At 47.6% G+C, this 18,432-nt stretch overlaps 1 protein-coding gene across 2 annotated transcripts in view; it reads left to right on the top strand.

Annotated features, from left to right (window-relative positions):
* The window catches only part of LOC140403481 (protein transport protein Sec24C-like), a 73,169-nt gene that overhangs the window by 32,075 nt on the left and 22,662 nt on the right, over window positions 1–18,432 (top strand). For both annotated transcript variants that reach the window (XM_072491388.1, XM_072491386.1), the window contains 5 exons: window positions 6,352–6,490; window positions 7,059–7,174; window positions 8,186–8,310; window positions 15,051–15,242; window positions 16,453–16,546. In XM_072491388.1, the coding sequence (XP_072347489.1) occupies window positions 6,352–6,490; window positions 7,059–7,174; window positions 8,186–8,310; window positions 15,051–15,242; window positions 16,453–16,546 (666 nt within the window). The remainder of the gene's footprint in view (window positions 1–6,351; window positions 6,491–7,058; window positions 7,175–8,185; window positions 8,311–15,050; window positions 15,243–16,452; window positions 16,547–18,432) is intronic.

Here is an 18,432-nt window from a genome sequence, read left to right as displayed (position 1 = left end):
AACTGGTCTGATTAGTAAGTTCGCAGATGACACAAAGGTTGATGGAATTGCGGATAGCGATGAGGACTTTCAGAGGCTACAGCAGGATATAAATTGGTTAGAGACTTGGGCGGAGAGATGGCAGGTGACGTTTAATCCGGACAAATGTGAGGTAATGCATTTTGGAAGATCTAATACAGGTGGGAAATATGCAGTAAATGGCAGAACCTATAAGATTATTGACAGGCAGAGGGAGCTGGATTTACAGGTCCACCGGTCACTGAAGGTTGTAACGCAGGTGGAGAAGGTAGTCAAGAAAGCATACGGCATGCTTGCCTTCATTGGCCGGGGCATTGAGTATAAAAATTGGCAAGTCATGTTGTAGCTGTAACGAACATTAGTTATGCCACACTTGGAATTTAATGTTGAATTCTGGGCACCACACTACCAGAAGGATGTGGAGGCTTTGGAGAGGGTGCAGAAGAAGTTTACCAGGATGTTGCTTGGTCTGGAGGGTGTTGGCTAAGAGGAGAGGTTGGACAAACTGTTTGTTCTCACTGGAACCGCGGAGGTTGAGGGGCGACCTGATAGAAGTCTACAAAATTATGAGAGGCATAGACAGAGTAGACAGTCCGAAGATTTTTCCCAGGGTGGAAGAGTCAATTACATGGGGACATAGGTTTAAGGTGTGAGGGGAAAAGAGTAGAGGAGATGTGCAAGGAAAGTTTTTTTTACACGAGGGCAGTGGGTTTCTGGAAGTTGCTACCGGAGGAGGTGGTGGAAGCAGATACGATAGTGACGTTTAAGGGGCATCTTGACAAATACATGAATAGAGGCATACGGACCCCGGTTTTAGGTTAGACGGGCAGCATGGTCGGCACAGAAGAGCCAAAGGGCATGTTCCTGTGTTGTACCTTTCTTTGTTCTGAGTAAAGTCAGATGGACTCTGAGCCCACAGACAGTTGAAGGCATTCATGGAAATTGTTGGTACAAAACGTACTCTTAAAAGGCAAAGGTTCCACTTAATGTGGTTCAGCAACTATTGTCAACAAACGAGTTAAGGTGACTTCCGGTTGCGGCTATGCAGAGCTAAGTCACACGTTCGGCAGCTCCTGCTTGGAACGGACTTTTGGGCTCTTTTTAGGGCCCCCAACGGCATTTTTTCGACATTTCCCCTTGTGGGAAGTAGACTGCAACATTCCCCCGACAGTGTATGGCTTGGACCAGGAGCGGGGCGACTAAAAAAAGTGGTGGTGAACCCAAAGTAAGTGCGAGGGAAGGAGAGCAAGATGGCAGCGGGCAGGGACCAGGCAGCGTGGATGCAGTGGGCGCAGGAGCAGCAGGAGGTTATCCAGCGCTGCTTCAGGGTGCTCAAAGCGGACCTGCTGGAGCCGATGAAGGCTTCTATTGATAAGCTGCTGGAGACCCAGACGGCCCAGGGGGTGGCGATCCGTGAGGTCCGACAAAAGATCTCAGATAACGAGGACGAGATCTTGGGCCTAGCAGTAAAGGTGGAGGCGCACGAGGCGCTCCACAAGAAATGGCAGGAGCGGTTCGAGGAGATGGGGAATCGGTCGAGGCGGAAGAATCTGCGGATCCTGGGCCTCCCGGAGGGGCTGGAGGGGTCGGACGTGGGGGCCTATGTGGTCACCATGTTAAACTCGCTGATGGGAGCGGGGTCCTTCCAGGGGCCCCTGGAGCTGGAAGGGGCCCATAGAGTTCTGGCGAGGAGGACCAAGGCTAATGAGCCGCCGCGGGCGGTGTTGGTGCGGTTTCATCGGTTCGCTGATCGGGAGTGCATACTCAGATGGGCCAAGAAAGAGAGGAGCAGCAGGTGGGAGAACGCGGAGGTTCAAATATATCAGGACTGGAGCGCGGAGGTGGCGAAGAAGAGGGCCGGGTTCAACCGGGCGAAGGCGGTGCTGCACAGGAAGGGGGTGAAGTTTGGCATGCTGCAGCCGGCACGACTGTGGGTCACCTCCAAGGACCAGCACCATTATTTTGAGTCCCCGGAGGAGGCGTGGGCCTTTGTTCAGGCCGAGACGCTGGACACAAACTGAGGGTCGGGCATGGGGATGGTCGGGGATTGTTGTTGTTGTGTTACATTTTGAGGGGGGGTTCTTTGTTCTTGTTTCTTTCTGATTCGGTGTGGGTGGTTAGGGTGGGTTAGGCACTGTTTTGGTTAGGTCTGTTGGAGGGGGGCAAGTAAACGGAGTAGGGGGTAGATGGCCGCGGGGGGAGGTAAGGATAGGGGAGGGGGTGTGGTGTGGAGTGGGGTTGGCATCAATGGGGTCTTCAGGGACTTTTATGAGGAACTGTATCGGTCCGAGCCCCCACTGGAGGAGGGAGGGATGGGCCGCTTTCTGGACCAATTGAGGTTCCCAAAGGTGGAGGAGGGACTGGTGGCGGGATTAGGGGCCCCGATTGGACTGGAGGAGCTGATCAAAGGCATAGGGAGCATGCAGGCAGGGAAGGCATCGGGGCCAGATGGTTTCCCGGTCGAATTCTACAAAAAATATGTGGACCTGTTGGGCCTGTTGCTGGTTAAGACCTTCAATTAGGCAAGGGAGTGGGGGGCTTTGCCCCTGGCGATGTTCCCGGCATTGATCTCCTTGATCCTGAAGCGGGACAAGGATCCCCTGCAATGTGGGTTTTACAGGCCGATTTTGTTGTTAAATGTAGATGCCAAGGTGCTGGCAAAGGTCTTAGCTATGTGAATTGAGGATTGGGTGCCGCAGGTTATCCACGAAAAACAGACTGGGTTCGTGAAGGGGAGGCAGTTGAACGCGAATGTGCGGAGGCTGCTGAACGTTATTATGATGCCGGCGGGGGAGGTGGAGGCGGAGATAGTGGTGGCGATGGACGCTGAGAAAGCCTTTGATAGGGTAGAGTGGGGGTACTTATGCGAGGTGCTGAAGAGGTTCGGGTTTGGGGAGGGGTTCGTCAGGTGGGTTAGACTGTTGTATGAGGTCCCGATGGCGAGTGTGGCCACGAACAAGAGGAGGTCTGAGTACTGTCAGTTGCATCGAGGGACGAGGCAGGGGTGTCCCCTGTCCCCCCTGCTCTTCGCACTGATTGAACCCCTGGCTATGGCACTGAGGGACTCGAGGAACTGGAGGGGGTTGGTGCGGGGTGGGGAGGAGCATAGGGTGTCGCTATATGCGGGGACCAGGAGAGGGGGATTGGCGAGCTCCCACTAAAAAGGGCGGAGAGGAGCTTCAGGTATTTGGGGGTCCAGGTGGCCAGGAGCTGGGGGGCCCTGCATTGACTTAATTTCACGAGGCTGGTGGAGCAAATGGAGGAGAAGTTTAAGAGGTGGGATGCGTTGCCGCTGTCCCTGTCGGGTAGGGTGCAGTCAGTCAAGATGACGGTGCTCCCAAGGTTTTTGTTCCTGTTCCAGTGCCTCCCCATGTTTATCCCGAAGGCCTTCTTTAGGCGGGTCAACAGGAGCATAACGGGGTTTGTGTGGGCGCGAGGTACTCAAGGGTGAGAAGGGTGTTCCTGGAGCGCAGTAGGGATGGGGGCGGGGGGCACTGCAGTTGCCCAACTCCTGTGGGTACTAGGCCACCAATGCGGCGATGGTGCGCAAGTGGGTGATGGAGGGGGAGGGGGCTGCATGGAAGAGGCTGGAGACGGCGTCTTGTGAGGGTACGAGTCTGGAGGCGCTGGCAACGGCGCCGTTGCCGTTCCCTCCAATGAGGTATACCACGGGCCCGGTGGTGGCGGCTACCCTCAAAATCTGGGGACAATGGGGGCGGCACAGGGGGGACGTGGGGACCTCGGTGTGGACCCCGATACGGGGGAACCACCAGTTTGTCACAGGTAGAATAGATGGAGGGTTTTAGGGGTGGCACAGGGCAGGGATAAGAAGGTTGGGGGACCTGTTTGTGGGTGGGAAGTTCGTTAGCCTGGGTGAGCTGGAGGAGAAGTACGGGCTGCCCCCCGGGGAACGCCTTCAGGTATCTACAGGTAAGGGCGTTTGCCAGGCGGCAAGTGGTGGAATCCCCGCTGCTGCTGCCACTCACGGTACAAGACAGGGTGCTCTCGGGGGGGGGGGGGGGGGGGGGGGGGTTGGAGAGGGGAAGATCTCGGCAACATACCAGGTGATGCAGGGGGAGGTGGAGGCCTCGGTGGAGGAGCTGAAAGGTGGAGGAGCTGAAAGGTAAATGGGAGGAGCAGTTGGGGGAGGAGATCGAGGAGGGGACGTGGGCAGATGCCCTTGGGAGGGTGAACTCTTCCTCTTTGTGCACGAGGCTCAGCCTCATACAGTTTAAGGTGCTGCACAGGGCACACATAACCGGGACAAGGATGAGCCGGTTTTTTGGGGGTGAGGACAGGTGTGTTAGGTACTCAGGGAGCCCAGCAAACCACACCCATATGTTCTGGGCATGCCCAGCGCTGGAGGAGTTTTAGAAGGGCGTAGCTAGGATGGTGTCGAGGGTGGTAGGATCCAGGGTCAAACCGGGCTGGGGGCTCGCAATATTTGTGGTTGCAGGGGAGCTGGGAGTGCCGAAGGCGAAAGAGGCCGGTATTCTGGCATTTGCATCCCTGGTAGCCCGGCGAAGGATTCTTCTTCTGTGGAAGGATGCGAGGCCCCCAAGCGTGAAATCCTGGATCAACGATATGGCAGGGTTTATTAAATTGGAGAGGGTGAAATTTGCCTCGAGGGAATCGGTGCAAGGATTTTTCAGGCGGTGGCAACCGTTTTTGGACTTCCTGGCAGAACGGTAGACAGTGGTCAGCAGCAGCAGCAACCCGGGGGGTGGGTTATTTTACTTTTGTTTGTCTGTACTGGGGGATCTGAGGGGGTGTATATATTTGCTGTGTGTGCTATGTGTTAATTCGGGGTGTTAATTTATTAGTTATGGATAGGGGGGGGAGGGGGGCACAGGGTTTTTTGTATTTAATTCTATTGGGTTCCTTTCACATTTTGTTGTTGATATTGTGTGAAAACTTTAATAAAAATTATTTAAAAAACAAAACAAACGAGTTAAGATTCAGCATCCATCTGAAAGGCAAGGCAGAGTACTCACATTTAGCAAAAAGTGACAATCCAGAAGGCTGGGAGCAGGAGGAAAACCATGAGGTGCACAATAGAAATATGAGTAAGAAACCTGCAGTAGATATCCCAACTAACAGCAAAACATTAAAATCTATGCAGAGCACGCACGGTAGCACAGCTTCACAGCTCCAGGGTCCCAGGTTCGATTCCGGCTTGGGTCACTGTCTGTGCGGAGTCTGCGCGTTCCCCCCCGTGTCTGCGTGGGTTTCCTCCGGGTGCTCCGGTTTCCTCCCACAGTCCAAAGATGTGCAGGTTAGGTGGATTGGCCATGATAAAATTGCCCTTAGTGACCAAAAGGTTTAGGAGGGGTTATTGGGTTACGGGGATAGGGTGGAAGTGAGGGCTTAAGTGGGCCGGTGCAGACTCGATGGACCGAATGGCCTCCTTCTGCACTGTATGTTCTTTGTTCTATGTTCAAGTGTTTCTTAAATGAAATATGGACCCATTTATAAAAGGAAGCAGGTGTGAAATGGTTGACTTGTTACTTGAGTTAAAAACAGAAAATGCTGGAAATATTTGACAGGTTGGGTAACATTTATGGAGAGACAAACCAAACTAATATTTCAGACCAATGACTTTGTTACTCGAGTGGCTTGATCAAATCATTTTGGCTGATAATTGAGTGCCAAATGGAGGAAATGCTATATTGTCAGATGCGCTATCCTTTGAAAGAGACATTCAAATGAAGTCCAGTCTGCTCCGTAATGCTGTTTGCAGAGACGGGGTTTTCTCCTGGTTCTCCCTGAATGGACACCACCGAAACATGTTATCTGGCCATGACCTCACTTTGTGACATCTTGTGCAAATTGACAGGCGTGCTTGACTATGCAGTGTGTGAGGACACATCAAACATACTTGATTAGAGGGCGGCACGGTGGTGCAGTGGTTAGCACTGCTGCCCCACGGCGCCGAGGACCCGGGTTCGATCCCGGCCCCGGGTCACTGTCCATGTGGGAGTTTGCACATTTCCCCTGGGCAGCATGGTCCCCACAACCCAAAATGATGTGCACGGTAGGTGGATTGGCCACACTAAATTGCCCCTTAATTGGAAAAATGAATTTTAAAAAAATACTTGATTAAACATGCAAAGCTTTGAGGTATCCTTTGAAGAAAAGCAGCACTATATCAATCAAATATTTAAATGGTGGGTGTAAGTTTTATTTTGCTAATTGATTGAACTATTTTTAGTGTCTGATGTAATTGTTAAACAGTAAAAATACTCTATGTTTCTGTACATTTGACTTTTGTGTTGATGATTTGTTTCTGGATTCAAAGTAACTATATTACTGCATTTGGTGTTCCTATTACAGACACCCCCTTACATTGTAGATCATGGTGAGACCGGTCCAGTAAGGTGCAACAGGTGCAAGGCTTACATGTGCCCCTACATGCAGTTTATTGAAGGTGGTCGGAGGTTCCAGTGTGCATTCTGCAGCTGTGTCACTGAAGGTAATCCCTTTTATTCTATTGGAAGCAGCAGATTGTTGAGCTATTTGAATCGTCTTTATTTTGAAGCTCCATATAAAATGGTATTGGAGAACAGTACAGTACATGTTTACAGATCTTCCTGCAGCAGCACCATTTTGAAGGTGATTGTGCTAAACAGGTCAGGCTTCAGAGCGTACATGCTCTGCATTTCCTTTCATTTCACCGCACACAGTACAGTGCACAGAGCTGAACCTAACCATCTGCTGGACACTTGTGTAAATTTCAGTTAAAAAGCCAATGGTCATCTTGAACCATGGATTTGTAGCTCCTAAGCTACCTGTTTGACAAGATGTTTGGCATGTCATCGATACATGGCTCTAATTTTTGATGCTTTAGAACACTTTTCCTGCATTTGCGTATCTTCAATTTAAATGTAGTGGAATAAACAGAGTAACATGTGGATTGACTTTTTAAAGTTAGTTTTCTACTGTGTGACTGATTTGCCCAAGTGCCTTTTCCATCCTCCATAACACCTTGTTCTGGTGGATGTGGATTGGTTGGACTGTAACTCTCATTTCTCTATCCGCAGTACTGCCTCACTATTTCCAACATTTGGATCACACCGGCAAACGAATGGACTACTATGACCGGCCAGAATTGTCACTTGGCTCCTATGAGTTTTTAGCTACTGTAGACTACTGCAAGGTATTTTCTTATGCTGATTATATTTATTTACCTACAGACCCCTCCCATGGTAGGTAAATTAAAAGTTTTAAATCCTCGTAATTCAGTCACACAATATATTCTGCCAATCTTGTGCAAGTTTTATGATTTACATTATGCCCTGTGACTGCATGGTTTTTCTTTGAATGATTCAGAATTTAGGTTAATTGAGCTTGGTCAATATCTTCTTCTTTGCAGATTCTTTGCCAGACTGCATTTTTACAATTTAATGTCGTCAGATAACACAACGGTCTGGAGAGAACTCGGATCTGTTACTCACATCCTGACATTTACTCTTGATGTTTAGTCGAGTTCAAATGCTGATATGATTGTTGTCGGATACAGGAATGCACAAACTCAGCAACTATGTTTATCTTGTGTATTCATGGAGAGCATCTTGTTGCTGTGTTTGCATTGACGTACGTCTATTTAAGCAATGTTGGGAGGAATATTTAGCAATGAGATTAGCAGTCAACTAGGAATATTCAATTGCAAGTTAATGTGCAAGGCCCATTTCTACAGCAGGTAATGGGTGAGCGTGTTTTGTAATCACAGTAGTGTGTGGTGACTTATTAAAGTGGTGGTTTCTTGCTTCACAGTACCAAATTTTATCAAGTTTTCGAGGGGGAGGGGCGGCGGTGGGAGGTGGGGCATGGTAATATTAATGTGCTTATGCATTTCTTCCAACTTTCAGGATAAAACTTGAGACAAGTCAACAGCAACCAGCATTTCCCCCCAAACTGGTAGTATTATCTGTAAAACTTGTACAGGATTTTCCCATCCACAGCTATGTTTTTCCTCCTGGCTTTCCTTGCAGAAGGCAGTGACTGATTATTGGGGCAGTCATTGTGTGGAACTCACCAGTTGCTTTAGTGGGTATTCAGCCTGGGTAATGAGTGAATGTTCGCAGAGTTAAGCTGTGACCAAGGCTGATGTGACTTTGCAGGAAATGGACTTTAGATTCCTCAGCTGAAATCTTATAAATCTTTACAGAACAACAAAATTCCTAATCCACCTGCTTTCATCTTTATGATCGATGTGTCTTACAATGCACTGAAGAGTGGGCTAGTTCACCTATTATGTGAAGAGCTTAAAACTCTGTTGGATTACCTTCCAAGGTGAGAGGACATTAACTAATGTTGTATCAATGATAATAACAAAAGCCATTGTTGGTGGTTTCTCAGTAATGGTGTTCTTAGTATGTAGCTGCCTAATTGAAACAAGTTGTGATTCACACCGATACTTAAAATTCTTATACTTTAAATGTATTCTTAACTTTATATAGCTTAATTTTATACTATACAGTTCCTTTTAGCTTAAAACAACCATTCCAGTAAGCCACCTCTGCACATTCCCTAAATCACTTACCTTCGTCCTAATTTTGGTGCTCGGAATAGAACACAGTACTGCAGCTTATCTTTCAGAGCAACCTTCCTTTATTTTGTGTACTCTGATTCTGATTTATAATGCCAAAATTCCCATATGGTATTTTGTAACAACCTCATTGACTTGTCCTGTCACGGTCAAAGTTTGTGCATGTAATCCATCAGGTCTTTCTGTTCCTGCACCACACTTAAAATTGCACCATAAGTTTACATACTATTCCTTTGCATCTTCCTTCCAAACCACCTCACTTAACACTTTGAATTAAATTTAATCCGTGATGTGTGCTCCTCAAGCCTGTAACTATCATCCCCATTGTTTACTATATTTCTGAAGTTAGTGTCATCTGAAATCTTTGAAATTACTCCCAGTGTACCCAAGAGCAGGTCATTAATATGTATCAAAGAGCAGTGGTCCTAATTCCAAGCCTTGGAGGATAACACTGCAGAATTTCCCCATCCTGACAAATAATTGCTTATCACAAGACTGTTCTTTTACCCTTCAACCAATTTGACATCCAAACTGCCCCGGCAATCCCTATTGAATTGCAGCGTTTTGTTTGCTTCTGTTCCTCAGGGTAGTGTACTAGGCCCAGCCATCTTCAGCTGCTTCATCAATGACCTTCCTGCCATCATAAGGTCAGAAATGGGGATTTTTGATGTTCAGCACTCTTTGCAACTCCTCAGGAACTGAAGCAGTCCGTGACCATAAGACGTAGGAGCAGAATTAGGCCACTCGGCCCATCGAGTCTGCTCCGCCAGTCAATCATGGCTGATATTTTGCTCATCCCCATTCTCCTGCCTTCTCCCCATAACCCCTGATCCCCTTATTAATCAAGAACCTATTTATCTCTGACTTAAAGACACTCAGTGATTTAGCCCCCACAGCCTTATGCGGCAAAGTGTTCCACAGATTCACCGCCCTCTGGCTGAAGAAATTCCTCCTCATCTCTGTTTTAAAGAATCGTCCCTTTAGTCTGAGATTGTGTCCTCTGCTTCTAGTTTTTCCAACAAGTGGAAACATCCTCTCCACGTCCACTCTATCCAGGTCACGCAGTATCCTGTAAGTTTCAATAAGATCCCCCCCTCATCCTTCTAAACTCCAAAGAGTACAGACCCTGGGTCCTCATTCGTTCCTCATATGACAAGTTCTTCATTCCAGGGATCATCCTTGTGAACCTCCTCTGGACCCTTTCCAAGGCCAGCACATCCTTCCTCTGATACGGGGCCCAAAACTGCTCACAATACTCCAAATGGGGTCTGACCAGAGTCTTGTACAGCCTCAGAAGTACATCTCTGCTCTTGTATTCTAGCCCTCTCAACATGAATGCTAATATTGCATTTGCCTTCCTACCTGCCGACTGAATCAGCACATTAACAAGTCCATATGCAGCAAGACCTGGACAACATTCAGGCTGGGCTGATAAGTGGCAAGTAACATTCGTGCCAGGCAATGACCATCTCCTACAAGGAAAAATTCACCCAGCTCCCCATGACATTCAATGGCATTACCGTCATTGAATCCCTGTCTGCCAACATCCTGGGGATTACCATTGACCAGAAACTGGACTAGCCATATAAATACTGGGCTACAAGAGCAGGTCAGAGGCTGGGAATTGGCCGGTGAGTAACTCACGTTCTGACTCCCTAAAACCTGTCCACCATCTGCGAGGGACAAGTTAGGAGTGTGAAGGAATAGTCTCCACTTGCCTGGTGCAGCTCCAACAATACTGAAGAAACGCAACACCATCCACGACAAAGCAACTCGATTTGCACACTGTCTAAGACCTTCAACATTCATTCCCTCCACACACTGACTAACAGTGGCAGTCCTGTGCACCATCTACAAGATGCACTGCAGCAACTCAACAAGATTCCATTTACAGCACCTTCCAAATCCGTTGGCTTCCACCTAGAATGACAAGGGAGCAGATACATAGGAACACCACCCCCTAGACGTTCCCCTCCAAGATACACACCATCCTGACTTGGAACTGTATCGCCATTCCTTCACACTCACTGTGTCAAAATCCTGGAACTCCCTCCCTTCCAGCACTGTGGCTGTACCTACACCACATGGACTGCAAAGGTTCAAGGAGGCAGCTCACCACGTCGAGGGCAATTGGGGACGGGCAGTTAAAATGCTGGCTTAGCAGGTGATGCCTACATCCAGTAAAGAATTTTAAAAAGCTGAAGATCTGTAATGTTCAAAGAAATATAGGACATTCTTCACAGCCAATGAAAATGTTCTTAACTGGAAACTCCAGTGTTGCCATGTTTGGCCCTGATTGTTTATGGTTTGTAAGTAAAGAACAAAGAAAATTACAGCACAGGAACAGGCCCTTCCGCCCTCCCAGCCTGCGCCGATCCAGATCCTTTATCTAAACCTGTCACCTATTTTCCAAGGATCGACTTCTCTCTGTTCCCCGCCCATTCATATACCTGTCTAGATGCATCTTAAATGATGCTATCGTGCCCGCCTCTACCACCTCCGCTGGCAAAGCATTCCAGGCACCCACCACTCTCTGCGTAAAAAACTTTCCACGCACATCTCCCTTAAACTTTCCCCCTCTCACCTTGAGATCGTGACCCCTTGTAATTGACACCCCTACTCTTGGAAAAAGCTTGTTGCTATCCACCCTATCCATACCTCTCATAATTTTGTAGACCTCAATCAGGTCCCCCCTCAACCTCCGTCTTTCCAACGAAAACAATCCTAATCTACTCAACCTTTCTTCATAGGTAGCACCCTCCATACCAGGCAACATCCTGGTGAACATCCACATCCTTCTGGTAATGTGGCGACCAGAGCTGCACGCAGTATTTCACATGTGGCCTAACCAAAGTCCTATACAACTGTGACTCTTGTACTCAATACCCCGTCCGATGAAGGCAAGCATGCTGTATGCCTTCTTGACCACTCCATCGACCTGCGTTGCCACCTTCAGGGTACAATGGACCTGAACTCCCAGATCTCTCTGTACATAAATTTTCCCCAGGACTCTTCCATTGACCGTATAGTCCGCTCTTGAATTAGATCTTCCAAAATGCATCACCTCGCATTTGCCTGGATTTAACTCCATCTGCCATTTCTCTGCCCAACTCTCCAATCTGTTTATATTTTGCTGTCTTCTCTAACCGTCCTCCTCGCTATCTGCAACTCCACCATTCTTAGTATCATCTGCAAACTTGCTAATCAGACCACCTATACCTCCGTCCAGATCATTTATGTATATCACAAACAACAGTGGTCCGAGTATGGATCCCTGTGGAGCACCACTCGTCACCTTTCTCCATTTTGAGACACTCCCTTCCACCACTACTCTCTGTCTCCTGTTGCCCAGCCAGTTCTTTATCCATCTAGCTAGTACACCCTGAACCCCATACGACTTCACTTTTTCCATCAACCTGCCATGGGAAACTTTGTCAAACGCCTTACTGAAGTCCATGTATATGACACCTACAGCCCTTCCCTCATCAATTAACGTTGTCACTTCCTCAAAGATTTCTATTAGGTTTGTAAGACATGACCTTCCCTGCACAGTACCATGCTGCCTATCACTGATAAGTCTGTTTTCTTTCCAAATGTGAATAGGTCCTATCCCTCAGTATCTGCTCCAGCAGTTTGCCTACCACTGACGTCAAGCTCACAGGTCTATAATTCCCTGGATTATCGCTGCTACCCTTCTTAAACAAAGGGACAACATTAGCAATTCTCCAGTCCTCCGGGACCTCACCCATGCTCAAGGATGCTGCAAAAATATCTGTTAAGGCCCCAGCTATTTCTTCCCTCGCTTCCCTCAGTAACCTGGGATAGATCCCATCCGGACCTGGGGACTTGTCCACCTTAATGCCTTTGAGAATACCCAAAACTTCCCCCTTCCTTATGCCGACTTGACCTAGAGTATTTAAACATTCATCCTTAGCCTCAACATCCGTCATGTCCCTCTCCTTGGAGAATACCGATGCAAAGTACTCATTAAGAATCGCACACATTCCCTCTGACTCCACGCATAAATTCCCTCTTTTGTCTTTGAGTGGGCCAATCCTTTCTCTCGTTAACCTCTTGCTCTTTATATACGAATAAAAGGCTTTGGAATTTTCCTTAACCCTGTTAGCCAAAGATATTTCATGACCCATTTTAGCCCTCTTTATTGCGCGTTTGAGATTTGTCCTACTTTCCCGATATTCCTCCAAAGCTTCATCAGATTTAAGTCGCCTAGATCTTGTGTATGCTTCCTTTTTCATCTTAGCTAGTCTCACAATTCCACCTGTCATCCATGGTTCCCTAATCTTGCCATTTCTATCCCTCATTTTCACAGGACATGTCTGTCCTGCACTCTAATCAACCTTTCCTTAAAAGACTCTCACATTTCAAATGTGGATTTACCCTTAAAGAGCTGCTCCCAATCCACATTCCCTAGCTCCTGCCGAATTTTGTTATACTTGGCCTTTCCCCAATTTAGCACTCTTTCTTTAGGACCACTCTCGTCTTTGTCGATGAATATTCTAAAACTTACGGAATTGTGATCGCTATTCCCAAAGTAATCACCAACTGAAACTTCAACCACCTGGCCGGGATCATTCCCCAATACCAGATCCAGTATGGCCCCTTCCCGAGTTGGACTATTTACATACTGCTCTAAAAAAACTCTCCTGGATGCTCCTTACAAATTCTGCTCCATCTACGCCTCCAACACTACATGAGTCCCATTCAATGTTGGGGAAGTTAAAATCTCCCATCACGACCACCCTATTGCTCCTACATTTTTCTATAATCTGTCTACATATTTGTACCTCTACTTCACGCTCGCTTTTGGGAGGCCTGTAGTAAAGTCCCAACAATGTTAGTGCACCCTTCCTATTTCTTAGCTCCACCCATATTGCCTCAGTGCTCGAATCCTCCATCGTGCCTGCCTTAATCATAGCTGTGATGGCATCTCTGACCAGTAATGCAACTCCTCCACCCCTTTTACCTCCCTCTCTATCCCTCCTGAAGCATCTATACCCTGGGATATTTAGTTGCCAGTCTTGCCCTTCCCTCAATCAAGTCTCAGTAATACCAATAACATCATATTCCCAGGTACTACTCTAAGCCCTAAGTTCATCTGCCTTACCTGCTACACTTCTCGCATTGAAACAAATGCACCTCAGACCACCTGTCCCTTTGCGTTCATCATCTCATCCCTGTCTACTCTTCCCCTTAGTCACATTGAGTTTATTATCTAGTACCTTACTGGCTTTAGTTGCTGCCTCTTTACTGACCTCTGACTTCCTAATCTGGTTACCATCCTCCTGCCACATTAGTTTAAAACCTCCCCAACAGTGTTAGCAAAAGCTCCCTCTAGGACACTAGTTCCAGTCCTGCCCAGGTGAAGCCCATCCGATTTGTAATGGTCCCACCGCCCCCAGAACCGGTTTCAATGTCTCAAAAATCTGAACCCCCTCCCTCCTGCACCCTCTCTCAAGCCACGTATTCATTCTGACTATTCTTGAATTTCTACTCTGGCTGTCTCGTGGCACTGGTAGCAATCCTGAGATTACTATCTTTGAGGTCCTACTTTTTAACTTATCTCCTAACTCCCTAAATTCTGATTGTAGGACCTCATCCTGTTTTTTTACTGATATCGTTGGTGCCTATATGCACCACGACAACTGGCTGTTCACCCTCTCCCTCCAGTATGTCCTGCAGCCGATCTGAGACCTAGCAACCTCCCAACTTAAAACTAGGTAAAAATCAAACACTTGAGCAGCCACCAGATTCCCAAGCTGCACTTCGGCTCCCTCTCTCTCTCCCGGTCCCAGAAATGAAGGCCGCTGGAACCTGGGGACAAGTTTAAACACCTACCTGAATCCCCAAACTGCACTCGTTGCACTCCGGCTCCCTCCCTCTCTCCTGGAAATGAAGGCAGCTGGAATCTGGGGGCAAGTTTAAACACACCTGAATCCGAAGCTGCACTCGCTGCGCTCCGGCCCCCACTCTCTCTCCCGAAAATTGAAGGCTGCTGGAACCTGGGGGCAAGTTTAAACACCTACCTGAATCCCAAGCTGCACTCGCTGCGCTCCGGCTCCAACTCTCTCTCCTGCTTGCGTAAATGAAGGCCGCTGGAACCTGGGGGCAAGTTTAGACACCGCTCCCTCTCTCTGTCCCGGAAATGAAGGCCGCTGGAACCTGGAGGCAAGTTTAAACACCTACCTGAATCCCAAGCTGCACTAGCTGCGTTCCAGCTCCCTCCCTCCCTCCCGAAAATGAAGGCCGCTGGAACCTGGGGGCAAATTTAAACACCTGCCTGAATCCTAAGCTGCACTCGCTGCGCTCCAGCTCGCACTCTCTCTCCCGCTCCCGAAAATCTAGTGTTGTTTCAGGATGGGGCAGAGTGTTTGGGATGCTTCACTTGATACCTAACGCGGCTTAAAGCATTGTGGTACTGTGCAAGAATTTTGGCGAATTTTTGAACTTGCTTCTCCTCTTCCAGAGAGGGCAATGCAGAAGAATCGTCAATAAGAGTTGGATTTGTAACCTACAACAAAGTTCTGCATTTTTACAACGTAAAGAGCTCATTGGCGCAGCCACAGATGATGGTGGTGTCTGATATTGCTGACATGTTTGTCCCCTTGCTTGACGGATTCCTGGTCAACGTAAATGAGTCACGGGCTGTCATAAACAGGTAAGGACAGCAAGCCAGAGGTGATCCTAGCACCTTTCAAAATGAACATCAGAGACTAGGTATTCTGGAATGCAATGTTCATATTCTGAGGCTTAGTAGTTGTTCAGTGATGTCTCTGCTGCATCATAGCCTTCAAACCCCAAACTCATTCCTTCTGGTACGAGAGTAATAGTTAGAAACCCGAACTGCAATTTTTCAAAAAGAATCTGACAAGATATTAAAATGTGACTACTTGTGGAAGGAACCACTGGGAAATGGTTTCTGCGACTTGAACATTTTGTTGGTACTCTGGGATTTGGGAAGGTAGTCAGTGCTCAAATTGGGCTAATTTCATGCATTTCTTTCCTGGTCTATTTCATACATTGCCAAATTTATCAACTTTGTTTTTATGGTGTTGGTTTGAACTTGTAACATGTCCGTTACTTCCCTGCACCATAACCATGTTCCTTCTTACTGAAACTGATCGTGTGTGGTGTGGCCGACTGAAAGGATAACAATTGAGCTCATATTGTGCAGTTTGAGCTGAACATGGGCAGCACGGTAGCATTGTGGATAGCACAATTGCTCCACAGCTCCAGGGTCCCAGGTTCGATTCCGGCTTGGGTCACTGTCTGTGCGGAGTCTGCACATCCTCCCCATGTGTGCGTGGGTTTCCTCCCACAGTCCGAAGATGTGCAGGTTAGGTGGATTGGTCATGCTACATTGCCCTTATTGTCCAAAGTTGCCCTTAGTGTTGGGTCGGGTTACTGGGTTATGGGGATAGGGTGGAGGTGTGGACCTTGGGTAGGGTGCTCTTTCCAAGAGCCGGTGCAGACTCGATGGGCCGAATGGCCTCCTTTTGCACTGTAAATTCTATGATGTTTTGTGAATCTTTTTCTAAAATTTAAAGTACCCAATTCATTCTTTTCTAATTAAGGGGCAATTTAACGTGGCCAATCCACCTACTCTGCACACCTTTGGGTTGTGGGGGTAAGACCCACACAGACACGAGGAAAATGTGCAAACTCCACACAGACAGTGACCCGGTGCCAGGATTGAACCTGGGTCCTCAACGCTGTGAGGCAGCAGGGCTAACCACTGTGCCACCATGCCGCCCCATGTTTTGTTAATCTTGACATAGTCGAATGTACACATTGAGGTTCATAAAACTGGATTAGTCATTTGAAGGATTCCACAATGATGACAATATAATGAACCTGCTCTTCTCCAGTTTGTTAGAACAGATTCCGGAGATGTTCGGAGATACCAGAGAGACTGAAACAGTCTTTGGGCCCGTCATTCAGGCTGGCCTAGAGGCTCTTAAGGTAAGCCTCCCTTTTATATGAAAACCGACATGGGATTTGCTTTTCGCTTGAATAATGACCTTTGAATAACCAGATTAATCTGCTGTTTGTGATTTTAATCAATGACTTGGAGGAGGGGGCTGAAGGGTGGGTCAGTAAATTTGCTGATGACATCAAGATTGGTGGAGTAGTGGATGAGGTGGAGGGCTGTTGTAGGCTGTAAAGAGACATTGATAGGATGCAGAGCTGGGCCGAAAAATGGCAGATGGAGTTTAACCCTGATAAGTGCGAGGTGATTCATTTTGGTAGGAAAAATTTGAATGTGGATTACAGGGTCAATGGCAGGGTTCTGAGGAATGTGGAGGAACAGAGAGATCTTGGGGTTCATGTCCACAGATCTCTGAAGGTTGCCACTCAAATGGATAGAGCCGTGAAGAAGGCCTATAGTGTGTTAGCGTTTATTAACGGGGGGCTTGAGTTTAAGAGCCGCGGGGTTATGCTGCAACTATACATGACCCTGGTGAGACCACATTTGGAGTATTATGTGAAGTTCTGGTCACCTCACTATAGGAAGGATGTGGAAGCATTGGAAAGGGTGCAAAGGAGATTTACCAGGATGCTGCCTGGTTTGCAGGATAGGTCTTATGAGGAAAGGTTGAGGGAGCTAGGGCTTTTCTCTTTGGAGTGGATGAGGATGAGAGGCGACTTAATAGAGGTTTATAAGATGATGAGGGGGATAGATAGAGTGGACGTTCAGAGACTATTTCCTCTGGGATGTAGCTGTTACAAGGGGGCATAACTATAAGGTTCAGGGTGGGAGATAGCGGAGGGATATCCAAGGTAGGCTCTTTACTCAGAGAGTGGTTAGGGTGTGGAATGGACTGCCTGCTGTGATAGTGGAGTCGGACACTTTAGGAACTTTCAAGCGGTTATTGGATAGGCACATGGAGCACACCAGAATGACAGGGAGTGGGATAGCTTGATCTTGGTTTCGGACAATGCTCGGCGCAACATCGAGGGCCGAAGGGCCTGTTCTGTGCTGTACTGTTCTATGTTCTATTAATGGGATTGGAAAACTTCAGCCTAGTAACCTTTGATATGTTCAAGGTCTTGATTTAAAAAAAATATTTTCAGGAAAACTTTTTGATTCTCAACAGAATAAAATAAAACATTTGTTGCAAGTTACAATGCAAAAATAACACAATCAAGAAAACAACTACCCCCCCCCCCCCCCCCCCCCCCAAATTAAACAAATGTCCCTTAACAATTGACGGTGACTAACTCTTTGAAAAAGGAAATGAACGGCTGCCACCTTAGGTAGAGCTCCAACCCCCTAATGGTGTACATGACCATCTCCAAATGTAGGAACGACATGAGGCCACCCAACTCTGCTGCCAAGGTGCCGGTAAGCATCTTGGCCGCTAGTGGAGCAGCCGGAGTCACAAAACTGCCTCTGCCATTTACTCCACCGACGAGCCCAAAGAAGCCTGTGATTCAGTCGATGCATTTCTACTTTCAAGCTTCTCTTCCTTGGTCCTTCTGGACATTTCCCCTCTGTGGACACCTAATTCCACTAATCAAGTGGATTTTTAAATTCAAATACCCCCAGGAACTGGACAAAAAGGGCTAAAAGTACAGAGCCCTAGCAGGAGCCACCTCCAGTACGTCCCCGCCTTACTTACTGCCACCTGAAGTCATTTGTAGGATTTGGTTTTCTCTGTTTTCTTTTCACTGAGCCCTTGCTGGTTTATTGAAATATACCCCATGTGTCACTTCTCTTTCAGAGAGGGCTGAGTTATTTCCTGCCTTCCTTGTTTGGGTGGTAGAGATTATAGCTCCTTGACACGTTTAGTGTTGGTGGAAAGCAATTTTTTCTCTCTCTCTCCTCACCTGCATTTGGTAATATT

This window comes from Scyliorhinus torazame, chromosome 28 (genome assembly GCF_047496885.1).
Source record: "Scyliorhinus torazame isolate Kashiwa2021f chromosome 28, sScyTor2.1, whole genome shotgun sequence".
NCBI lineage: Eukaryota > Metazoa > Chordata > Chondrichthyes > Carcharhiniformes > Scyliorhinidae > Scyliorhinus > Scyliorhinus torazame.
The sequence above is the reverse complement of the archived record's forward strand: the minus strand, read 5'-3'. Positions and strand labels throughout refer to the sequence as shown.